The 12,724-nt window shown below is 40.3% G+C and overlaps 1 protein-coding gene across 2 annotated transcripts in view; it reads right to left on the bottom strand.

Annotated features, from left to right (window-relative positions):
* The window catches only part of LOC125739013 (ankyrin-3-like), a 77,532-nt gene that overhangs the window by 3,383 nt on the left and 61,425 nt on the right, over positions 1-12,724 (bottom strand). The window contains exons 39-45 of one of the 2 annotated variants that reach the window (XM_049008618.1): positions 6,593-12,490; positions 4,558-4,632; positions 4,061-4,192; positions 3,533-3,676; positions 765-1,271; positions 593-683; positions 342-486 (exon numbers count right to left, since the gene is read on the bottom strand). In XM_049008618.1, coding sequence (XP_048864575.1) covers positions 342-486; positions 593-683; positions 765-1,271; positions 3,533-3,676; positions 4,061-4,192; positions 4,558-4,632; positions 6,593-12,490 — 6,992 coding nt within the window. Of the gene's footprint in view, positions 1-341; positions 487-592; positions 684-764; positions 1,272-3,532; positions 3,677-4,060; positions 4,193-4,557; positions 4,633-5,308; positions 12,491-12,724 lie in introns of both variants that reach the window. The other variant, XM_049008619.1, reaches the window with a different exon arrangement.

The following is a 12,724-nucleotide window of genomic DNA, read 5'->3' as shown; positions in this document are numbered from 1 at the left end:
CTTGGAGAGGGATAACTTGAAAGACGCAAATAGGTTGTGAATGACACGTTCTGGTGCAACTTATACATCTTAATTAACAGTAATAGTTAAATTGTCTCCAGCACTGTTCCAACATGTTTCATTTATTCTACATCCTGATATGAGTTTGAGTTAGAGTCAGCAGAGACCTCTGACAAGTCCAACAATCACTCGCTGTGTATCTATATACTGATTTCATTTCATAGTACTACTTTAGAATAAATATGCGCATTTCATAATACTTGTACGTATATGACACTTGTGAAAACCTAAATCAGTAAAAATCGACATTTTCCCACAATATCAGCCACCTAGAACATTACCTGAACTCTGACCTTTGACTCAGCGGTCGCCTTCTCACAGCCTGATCCCACTCTTTCATCATGTCTTGTAACCTCGTTAGTTGATTCCTGCATCACAGGTGAATTTTCCGTATGCTTTCCATTTTGCTTGTGACTCCCAGTATGTCTGTGGGATGATGAAGTCATGGACTTACTGGAATTCTCCTTGCTAAAGAACAGCATTACGCCAAAAATAATGAAGCCATAACCGGTATTAAATACTAAGGTCATACCTGTTATCATGTTGATTTGTCGTTTCAGAGCTCAACGAACACTTTGAGGTGGACGGCTCCATATTTGAATTTGTACTCCCACCGTTCCAACCTGGAATTGAAGACATGTCTTTTTCTGCGGCTTGTTTTACTGAGATATTTGCCTGAGCTTTCTCCACTGTTATTCCCTCACCATTTGAGCTTTCCTCTGCATCTTCTAAACAAGATTTAAATTTCTCTGTTATTTCGTCGTCTTCCTTGTCAGAACCATAGTCACATCCCTCTCCCTCTGCAAAGGCCCAGGCGTGAAGGGCAACATCCACATCACCCTCCAAGGATTGTCCTCCTAATATGTCTTCATTCTGCCCTCGATCAAATAACAGACCTTGCTCTTTTATCACAGTTGCAAAATCACGAAAGCCCGAGGGGCTACAAGATTTGCAACTAAGGTCAAGGTCTTCTTCTCTGGAGTTCTTATCTTCACCTTCAACTTCTGGACCATCAGGACAAATGTCCTTGGTGATGGTATCAGGGGGCTTTTCATCTGTAGCTGTGCTGCAGGTTTCTTTGCGTCTACACGTTTTTGTACTAGAAGGGTCTATGCTAAGGTCTTCACTAATGACATCATCATTCCAGAGAGGGATGTGCTCATGACTCAGCTGTATGGAAGGCTGCAGTTCCATTTCATTGCTGGGGTAACCTAAGTAACATAACACAATTGGACTGACGATCAGCACACTGGATGAATAACACACTATGTGCATGGTTTAAATAAAAGCTGACAATGTAACACTGATTGATAACATACACACAACAGTAAATAAAAAATAAAGTGAAAATGTAAAACCTTCTACAGTCATATCTGGCAATATACGTTCATTTCTATTCATCTGTATTTTCTCATCATCGTTGCAAGTTTATAGACAGTCAGTATTATGCCAGTGTACACAAAATACGACAATAACTATAAGCATGTTGAAATGTCAATAGAAAAACATGACAGAAGGTTCTTGGCTTTAGCAGAATAAAGTTAAACAGAACAAGGTTAGTTCAGCTATAAATTATAGTAAAAGGGGAATCACAAACTTTTCATTTGAATGAGGCTCTGAAAATGTAATCGGATATTTTAAAGGACTAGTGAAGTAAAGCTGCACAGAGGTCCAGCATGCATGGATGTGTTGGCTGCTGTGTTACTAGGACCTCTTATGAAAAGTGCATGGATTTGGTAGCACTGGGATCTTCACACTGGCACTGGGATGTGCTACTGCGTAATGCTGGAGAAGTGTAAACAGGATATGTCCCCACTCCTGACACTTAGCCATAGGCTTGGAGTCGAGGTGGAAGAGGGAGAATTCAAACATTAGGTGCTTGCAAACAATGACAAAAAAAATAGAGGCAAAAGCAAAGTATAAACTGATTAACATGACAAGATAGGCATGGATTACGACAATGGAATGATGAACAGAAGCAGTGGGATTACTGAAAAGAGGAGGCCAAGGAGCCTGGTTTTGGGGCAGGGAAGGATGCTGTTTAGCACAAGGGGGCTATTATATAAATAATACAAATTACAAATATAAACTACATAAATAAATCAATAAACAAAAATTCACTCTTGGTGACTGTACCAAGTCAGAAACAACCGAACTGAATCCGATAAGTCCCTACTGAAAAGCGCTGTGAGAAAACGTGATAACATCAGGTGGTTTATTCTAAATTGCGCTAAAGTCACATACAGTGTTATATACGAAGATTAATCTTAAATGTACTGTGACATGACGGTCCACCGAGAATTCGTCATGTAGCAGCAGGGGGCGAACACCACGTGGTTTCCTCAAAGCCAACCACAAGGCCTGCCAACGGGGCTTCGCTGGCAGTTGATAACTGCCCCAAACAGGAGGCAGAACTTAAAGCCAAAGGTTGGAAAAGAAAGGCCATGAAAGCTATGCATGGCTTCTCTGTCCCTGTGAATAGACAGCATGGAGAAAGACTGCCGTGCTGAAGAACCTGTGCCTGTTTGGGGGAAGAGATGCTTCCCCTTGAACGAGTGACTCCAGCCCCTTCTTTGCCACTATTTCCCTCTTTTTTCCCTAAATCTCAATCCTTAAAAGGTATTTGCTTCCACCATCGTCTCCAGTGCCTCCTCGCTTGCCACAATACATCAAAGCATTTTCAATCTATTACTTAATGGCTAAATCCTGCAATTTCTGGTGCAAATGATATGCCAGTTAATAATACAACATTGTGGTTCTTTTTGAGTGGAAAAATCCAGAAACCTAAATAGTAAAATTATTTTGTTCCGATTTTTTCTGGCTTTATTGATTTACTGATAAAAAGTACTGCGGTGTGTTGGCGCCTGCCCAGGGTTGGGTCCCGCCTGCGCCCGCTGTTCCCGGGATAGGCTCCGAGCCCCCCCACCAACCCCAGTGGGGATTAAGCGGTTACGATAATGGATGGATGGATGGTTAAAAGTATTTGCTTATTTGCAATTTGTAAAAGTATAATTACTGTTTGTTTACTGTTCCTTGCAGTCTCTCTTTACTCTCATTCTCTTACCCATCTCTCTTTACTGTTGCTGTTAAATACTATATATATATCTTTCAACATATCCATTAATATTCTAGCCATTTACCCTGGTCAGGGTTGTAAAAGATTTGAGCATAAGCATTCTGGAAATGAATGTTATGGTCTAATAATAAATCAGAACACCTAATAACAGTTCAAATTCCTCTACAAAGCCACCACTAGGGAATGTCTTAATCTGCCCATTTTCAATAATAACTGATTCAATTTCATCATGAATGGGATGTCAGTTCACCACAGTGCACTCACACAGGCATCCAATTTCTGAGAAAAATACAAACCAGAAGAACTTGAAAGCTACAGACCGAGGATTATTTCTACCAATTTCAAATTTTAAGTAACAACAGATTTAGAGTTGACTTAAATGAGGCTAACTTTTACCATTAGCCTGGTCCAGGAAAACAGCATTGTCTTCTGCAAAACTTCGGGTGCCTGAAATGTTTCCATAGTCAAATATTGGGCCTTCTAGTAGAGTTACAATATCCATTCGATTGACTTTGGTCAGCACTGCTGTTAAGGCGTCCGCTGAAACAGATAAATGTGCATTAATAATGTAATTATTTCAGCTCAGAAATAATTGTCTCATGTATACATATCAAGTGTACAATACATTCTTAAACAACTACAAACATTTTCATTAACCGGGTCATTCACTGCTAAAATACTTCAGAATACTGTTATTTTACTTACAAGTTTTTCCCAGTTTGCAGCACTACTTCACAATTAAAATATACATTTACTGTAACAAGAAGTTTAAAAATATTAAGTTGTAAAATAACTTGACGTCACTTATGCAGTGATGTTTACCTTCAGTTTGAACCAACTGACCTTCTATTGTGTTGAGGTAGGAAAGGAAAAATGACGAGTCTATCTTTGCTCATACACACAAGAAGAGAAAAATGCACTTACTTGTAGCACTTTTACCATCTCTGCCAACCCATTTCTTTAACAGCATGAAACTCTGAGCTGCCAATGAATTAGGGTTCTCCACTCTAATGTTATTTATTTCATCAACAGAAAAATTCATTTCCCTGGCCAGCTCTGCAAGACAAATGTGTATTATTTTATAGATGTGCTGTGTAACTTCTCAATGCAGTTGAATCGAATTTGAGTCTTTTGCCAGTGTAACCACAAATGCTAGAGGATAGACTAATCATGCATCAGACCAATTAAAGACCATAAAAGAAAGACCGCAAAAATTTTATATGCATTCACAATAATTAATCAATAATAAACATCCAACCACTGCATCTTCCATAACACATCTTGTATAGGGTTGCACAATTCTAAAAATATCATTTTTTTTATTAATTGCTCATCTATTTATTATCAGTATATTTAAAACTTTTTTCCCTTTATAAGAGGGTTCAGCTTTCGCATCTGCTTTACGAGTCTATATTTCCTACCTGTCCAGCTCAGGCCCAACTGATCAGCTACAATAGCCATCCTAAGGTCAGTCCTCTCGCAGGGGCTCTGAGGTCCTGGCATGTGGAAGAGGAATGTGTTAAAATCTTTTTGATTTGGTTTATACTGGCAAAATAGATTTGAAAAACAGACTGCTTATTTTCTAGCCATTTAAAAAAAAAATACAAAATATTGAACTTGAGCTCTTTGAAATGAAGTTTATGTCAAGAGAAAACTTGACTTTTATTTAAGTACTATTTGTGTTATATCAAACTACTAGGATAGAAGACAAAGATTCCAAAATGTTATGTGCTTTTTAAAATGGCAAGAAAGGGTAGCAATCACTGTAATGGAGACTATTATATATGGCTAACAGGTGCTCAAAATATACTGATATTTATGTATTCCATGGAACTATGCAGGCAATATATCTCATGAAAAACTAAACATATGTCCCATTCCATAGAACTACAGAAGGTGATTTCACAGTATAAAATGAAACTACACATGCGGACAGACTGTATATTCTGCTATAGCTCTGTGGCTACGATTCTATATTAAATTGGCTAGTTACTCACAGGGATGGCAATCCCGAGCACCATAATTTTGGCATGCTGTAGTAACTGACTACTCGGGAAGACTCTTCAAGACAGCACACAGATGACAATGACAGAATGACAACTACAACTGTCACGCCACAGGCAATCACAACGACTCATGCACTAAGATCAACAAGTGGAAAATTTTACAAACTAGGCTCGATCTCCACGGCGGGGCTCCCAAAGGGCCCAGCAACCTGACTGCCTTCATTCCCAGTCCGCCTACTTCTCCTTCTCTCACTGCAGACCTTTCCAGCTTTCGCTCCTATAGGCTCAGTTTTCAGGTCTCTAGCAGACCTCGGTGTGAAAGATGGTTGAGAGGCTTCTGACAATGAGGTGCTTCTTGATGTGCTGTCTTCATCGGATATTTCTGACTGCATCTTTTTCTCTTCATCAGAAAGGCGGTCCACAATTTTTAATGTCTGTCCACTAATGCCCTTAAAGTACTCGATGGAGCATTTACAGACCTCATTTAAGTGATTATTGTCTGGGTTAGAAACTGAACTGCTGCTTAATGTAGATCTCTTAACTGGCATCTTGGTAGGCAACTGCCTTGGTCTTTCTATTTCAGGTTTTAAGGACCTGGACACACCCTGTACTGGATTGCTTGCATTACTCCTTTTAAACTCCTTTACTGGAATTCTAGATTTGGGTTCAACGGCTGCAAAAGGGTCTACTCTTTTCCGCATGTATCTATTTTTTTCTTCAGGTTTGACTATATGTTTTGAGTTTCCAGCCGGTGTACTCTGCATTTGGGAGGAAAAGCCAGATGCTTTAATTGGCAGTCTTGATTTTAGCTGCTTCACCTCTTTTTGCTTGGTCTCGTTATTCTTTTCTTGCTCACAATTCATAACGTTTCCCTTAACCTGCTCTGTTTCAGGACCAAAAAATGCCTCTATCCTACTAGCTTGTTGTAGCGATGGCTTTGAGGATGACTGTAAACTGAATACTATGCTGCCACATTGAATATAATTAGCTTGAATATTTGAAGACTCGAAGTTATTGTTGTTGTTGGAGTTCTCTGCAGGGAAATCTTTTCTAACAGGAGATTCTGCACTTCTGTGTTTGTAAAGCTGACTCTCTGCATCTATTTCTATGTCCCCTGGAAATTTATTATTTGTTACATCCCCAGAACTAGCCTCTTTTTTCACAGCAATGGACGCTGCTATTCCCATTCTAATGGGAGTATGTGATTTAGAATCAAGTTTAGAAGCCATTACCATACATGAGGATGTCTCTGCTATGTTATCACCACATGATATGTCAAGACAATCAGTGCCGATCTCAGTTAGCCCGCACTTGTCTGTTTTAGTGTCAGTGAGGGCATCTACCTTTATACTTGCAACTTTCTCCCCTATAAGTGACTGTGCGTTAACTACCCCTGGACTTTTTACCCCTTTCCCTCTGTCCCCTGACTTCCCTTCAGAGGAATGCTCACCAATCTGAAAAAACTGAAGTCTTTCTTCAACAAAATCCCGCTTGCTCATGTCAATTGCACCACTGCGAGTCATCTCAAACATCTTCCCTTCGTGGAAGGGGAAAGGGTTTGGCTCGCTAGTTGGAGTACTTTCATCGGTTGGAGTTCTAGCAGGGGTTGTATCTGGTGTAGTTGCTTGGGATCTGTCCTCCACAGCTAATCCAAAAGGCTTAGGCTCTTCATCTTTTGTTTTACTATCAAAGTTTCCATCATCTTCACCTTTGGTGGACCAGGGATCGAAGTCCAAACCTTCTGAGGCAACAGTTTTGAAGGGAGTATTAAACTCCTCCTCTAGATTGTAGCTAAAGTAGCTATTTGAAAATCCTGGTCTGTCAGGGTGTCTACCCTCCAAAGAGTATAGTGTTTCCTCATCTTTGCTAACTTCTGATTTAATTTCTGCAGAATCACCGTTTTCTTTTGTTTCCTCCCCTCCGTCATTTACTACCTTCTCCTCTTCCTCAATAACCTCAAGCTTTGTCTGGCTAAAGGACCGATCGCATGACTTTATGGAACTCTCTGCTGACCATCTACTTTTTCTACTGTCCTTGGGAAAACTTGCAGATTTTGAGCCTTGTTCACTTAATCCATCATCCTCATCTGGCAGTTCATATCCATCAAGGGAATCTATTTCTGTGGCATCTGTATCATGAGAAAACTCTGCAGTTGTGGCAATTGAACAGTCTGTAATGGATGGATCATTCCCATTCTGCTCCAATTCAAAATCATCTCCTTTTGTATCACCATTGGCGTCTGTTACTTTTGCGTGTCCATTCTTTTCAGGCTTCTTCTGTTTGGAATGCTTTTCCCCTTCCTCCTCAGGAATTTTAAAGGTGTACTTCTTAAAAGAGATGGGCTGAAAGACTGATTCGTCATCACTTGAGTTGCTGTCATCTGCTCCTGTGGGCAAGGGAGTTGGAGGTAGGACTCTAATAATAGGTTCCTCGAGAAGGTGCTTGTCATGCTCCTCTTGGAGGTTGACTTCCATCAATTCAGTGTCAGCCTTAGATGATGAGATGTAATTACATTGGTGTGATTCTTGGTCCAGAGGTGGTGGCGGAGGAAACTCAATATATGCAACTCTTTTCTCATTTGTTTTCCTTCCAATCTCATACTTTCGGGTTGTTGACTCTGACTGTTTTGTCTTCTCTGGCGATAATTTGCCATGCTCCTCTCCTTCTGATTCCTCAGAAACTTCTGGAATTGGACTGGTTTTTCCTGTTATGAAACCAATGGTTGCCTCTGGTATTCTAGAAGTGAGGTCATAGCTCACTTCTTCAGAACTAGGCGTTTCTGGAGTCTGAGGACTTCTGCCGGAACTATCCATAAAAGAAACTTGCTCTAGTGTGTCATCTTCAGGGCTGCCTTGGGGAGAAGATGTTTGCTTTTGTTTTACAGTATAAATTGTTCCCAGTGTCTCATGGAGTGTGTGGCTTTCCTGACTGACTATTTTCTTGTAAGTTGCCTGCTGCCCAATTGCTGTTTCTTTCTCATACTGCTTGTCCACTTGAATAGTGACATAGACTGGTAACGTTTTGATTTCTGATGTTACTATGGGTGTTGTTTTGCCAGTATGTGTACTGCTACGATTGGTATGATCTGAATGTGTGTTTTTTGCTAAGCAGTGTTCTAGAGAATCTGGAGAATCTGGAGAACTGATAGACTCACCCCGGGATGTAAAATTCCCTTTGTGTCTGTTTCCAGATATCTCAGAGGATATAGTGTTTGACTTTCCAGACTGAGAAGTATTTCTGGCATTAGCTGTCATCTTGACAGGAATCTGAGATTCCATCTTTTTTTTAAAGGTATTTTTTGAAGCATTATCAGTGTTCACAGCTTCAGGGAAACTAACTGCTTCTGTTGAGGAACCAATTAAAATTTCTTCAGATGCTCTTCGATATTTTGAATCTTGGCATGCTTCTTTTTTGTAAGCTTTGAAAGCATCATGAAGTGAGGTATCATTTTCAGATTTAAAACTATATTGTTGACTATCCAGTGTCATTTTGTTCCCTTTTTCACCCATTTCCTTGTTATTTGCTTCCTGCAAGTTTTGGGAAGAATGGTCATCTGTTATGTTTTTTAATTTTTCACCTAATTGTTTGGGAGAGACCAGTAGTCTAATTATATCGGAATCTTTTTCAACCATCGTCTGGTATTCACTGTCTTCCTCTGAGGTCTGCCTTTCTGCTAATTTGGTAGCCTTTGTTCCACCAAAAAGTTGATACACAGGAAGTTTACTTTCTCTCGCTTTTTTTACTGGAGGTTTTGTTTTTGCCGTTTGAAAAGTTGTTTCTTGCTTTTGAGCATCAGATTCAAACTTCAGCTTCGCACAGCTCACTTTGGACATTTGCAACTGGAAAGACTTGATGTCCTCACCTTTCTGGTTGTCCTGAAGGTCATTTCCTTCCTTAGTTTTTCTACCATAAATGTGTCTTTCTGGGCTGCTTGGCAAGCTGGCACACTTTCTTTCATTATTCCATTCTTTATTACTCATGGCAGTCTTAAGCTGTGTTTTCTCTGGACTGGTGCAAGCAGAACTAGGTCCAGATTGAGTTTCCCTCGGAACTCTCTTGAGAGCCTTCTTCTCCGGGGACTGCAGCTCACCATTCAGCTTTTCTGTTTTGTCACGAAAAAACTGTGAAACCTCATTCAGTTTCTCTTCAGCTTCCTTTACAGTCTGATCTACTCTGTCTTCAAAAACGCGTTTTTCTTCTCTTTTGTTATAATTGTTTTCATTGAACTGCATACAGAAAGTGCGCTTTGAAGTACCAGGCTCAGCATTGTAATGCAACACTGTCAGTTTGTCAAAGTGATCATTTGTATTGACAGGTTTACCCGACTTATCAGCCACTTTTGTTGACAGATTCATGATAACTTCTTTACTGGGAATGGCAGACATTCTCTCGGTATAACAACGACTTGAGTCCAGCATACCTGCACTCTGGATGTTGCGGGAATCAGCCACTGAAACCTTGTCGTCAGAATGAGATATGCCTAATTTCTCAGAAAGTACCTTCTCAGCAATTCTATAGGACTCTCTCCTCAGTTCTGATGACTTATCATCATGACTTAGTAACTTGAAGGATTTATATGAGTCATCAATGACAAGATGTGCAGAATCTGGACGACTGTCTTCTTCCTGAGACACATGGGTATTAACTCTGGATGACTCTACGCACATCGGAATACATTCTTCAGCAGTAAATTCATTCTCTTCCTGTTGTGCTTCAAAGTCATTGTCCATTTTGTCTGATAGTTCTTTTATTCTATTATTTGCCTTGTAAATGTATTTCTCCTCTGGAGGTTGACGTGTTTCACGAATGATAACCTCCGTTGGTTCTGCCTTATTTCCCTTTTCAATGTGAACCTCGATGATTCTTTCAACTTTGGGTTTTAAATTGTCTCTCTCATGAAGAAGTGGAGATGTTTCACTTCCTATTTGACAATAACTTGCAGCCTTATTCTCAAATAAGCCAGTTAGCTCTCTAGAAGAATCCCAACCAGATTGGAATGCTTTCACTATGTCTCGAACTGACTTTGTTTCATCAGTCCTCTCAGAATCATTGCTGGGGGGCTTGTGATAAACCATTCGGGTTGTAGTTGTGATATGAGTTTCTTCTTTAACGCACATACCTTTGCTCACAACAAGGTCTTCGTCAGCAGTGACTTTAAGTTGAGATGACTTCACTTTGTCTTTAACAAATCCATTAACTTTCGTCTCTTTCTCTACACAAGAAGGTACAGTCAGTACATTTACTTTCTCCTTAAAGGGATCCTGCTCTTCTTCGGGGGGCTCATAGCTTCTTATGACATGAACAACCTCGGTTCGTGTCTCTGTGATAACAGGCGGAATGGGAACATCATGAAAGAGAGGCTTGGGTCCATTTCCTTCTGCACTTTGAGGAGCTGATGGGGTCTTTTCACTTCTCGTCTCAAAACCACTATCTGAAAGGGGGCTCTTATCATGGTCATGAGATATGTCATCAGGACATTCTATGACTTCAGTACCAAATAAAACATCCGTAAGTTTACAGAACTCTTTCTCGGAAGCCACAGACCGCATATTTGAGGGTGGCATTTTAAGCTTGTGTTCCTGTAATGCTATTGCAGGTTTAAGAATTCGCTTTGCTTTTTCCTCCCCGTCTTTTTTCAGTTCATCATACCTATGCTTTATATCTGAGATCTTCGAAAAAGAACTTCCGCCAATGTCGTTTGTCAAGTAGTCGACCACTTTGGCTAAATTAAAATCTCTATCAGATATGGATTTCTCTCTTATTTGATAGGAATCTGTGTTGTAACTTTGAGGAAATCTCCAGCCATTTTGTTGGGCTTCCTCTATTTCATCCTTTGTAAACTCCACCCAGCCATCTTCCATTGTTTTAGTTTTAATAGCTCTGTTTTCAGTCCGTGTATCTTTTGTTAAGATTTCACTGACTTTAACTAGATCTTCTTTAACCTTCTCCACCAGTCTGTATGGTTCATCATCTTCAACTGGCAGCTGTTTTTGATTGTCTGAGATATAGTCTTTAGCTGCTGAACTGGACTCGGTCTGTAAAATAGCAGACATCCTTATTAAGTCTTCCTTCATTTCTGCAACATCCTTTAGTATTTCTTGGCTAGTTGTCAATGAAGCAGAACCCGAAGATTTTAGAGGAATGGCAGAGTTTAACACAGAAGACTTGACTGGTGACAAAGTTCTTGAAAATGATGACGTGTCTTGGGTATGTACTTGTGCTGACATATTTTTTATAGGGGACAAAAGTGAATTTGTGGCTTTGGACACGTCAGGGAATTTTGGTTCTGGCAAAACATTTGTAACAGAATACACTGGCACAGTTATTGTACTTGATGTGACAGATGTGGTGGAAGAAGCTGGAGACCTCAAAGAGGCATAAATGGAATTCGAAGCAGGAGATCGAACTGACTGGTATGAAGATGCTGAAGAAGACGTGGATTTCAATGTGCCATAGCCTGATGCAGAGCATGAATTAAAGGTTTTTTCTGCTTCCTCGATGGCTGCACTGACACTTGTTGTTACAGCATTATTAGTTGCTTGTATCCTTTCTTGTAAACTGTTCGAATTCCCTAAGTGCAGAAAGTTTGTTGACGGGTTACGGTATTTAACAGGTGAAACTGATCCATTAATCAGAGCAGCTGCTGAGGGAGGAACTGAGGATTTGACGGATAGAGAGAGAGATGGAGCCAGCCGTCTGCTGGATGCTCCAGCAGAATCTGCCGTAGATTTACCGGAGGACAGGCAAGATAGGGACTTTGCAGAGGAAGACGTCATGAGTCCCGTAGGGGACAAGGTAGACTTAAACGGCATACTTGAACTGTACATGTTTAGTGCAGATTTTGGAGAAGCAGGTGGTGTCATAGTAATTGAAGACCTCTCCAGCAGAGACCCTGCTGTTGTAATAGATGAAGTCCTCGAAGACAATGATGATGTGAGTCCTTTAACATACACAGAATCAGACAAAGATTTAACTGGAGAGGACATCAGAACAGTGGAGACTGGCACAGGGTATTGAGCTTGCTGAACTACAGCCTTTATCGGTGATGAAGTAGTCCTATACGACCTGATAGGTGATGCTATATCGTTAACTGACTTGATGGAAGAGGCAGTTGAAGCTCCTAGGGTGGACTTGATTGGAGATGCAGAGGTAATTGACCACACTGACTTTAATGGTGAGGCAGATGGTGTGTTGGACGACGAGCTGGAGAGGGAACCAAATCCATATTTGGCTTGCCCAGTGGTGGTAACAGGAGCCGTCGACCACGCCTGGTAAGATCTTGGTGAAAAGATTGGTTTGTAAGAGCAACCAGCAGGCACTGTTCTTGCTGCACTTCGGTCAACTGTTTCTTCATTGAGTGAATCAAAACACAGACAGAAAATCAACGAAAAAAAGTTTGGAAAAACACAGACCAGAGAAAAGAAATTAATCAGCGATTATTGCATCATCCAAAACTCAGGACAGAATAACATCTCTTAGAATTGAAGCAATAAGAAACTGCAATAAGGATAGAATAAGAATGATCATTTTTGATCCATGGTTCAATGTAAAACTCACAATAAAAAGTGCAGACATCAATCAA

The sequence above is a fragment of the Brienomyrus brachyistius genome, chromosome 3, assembly GCF_023856365.1.
Source record: "Brienomyrus brachyistius isolate T26 chromosome 3, BBRACH_0.4, whole genome shotgun sequence".
In the NCBI taxonomy this organism is placed as follows: Eukaryota; Metazoa; Chordata; class Actinopteri; order Osteoglossiformes; family Mormyridae; genus Brienomyrus; species Brienomyrus brachyistius.
Note: the sequence above shows the minus strand (reverse complement) of the source record. Positions and strands in the feature narration are given on the sequence as shown.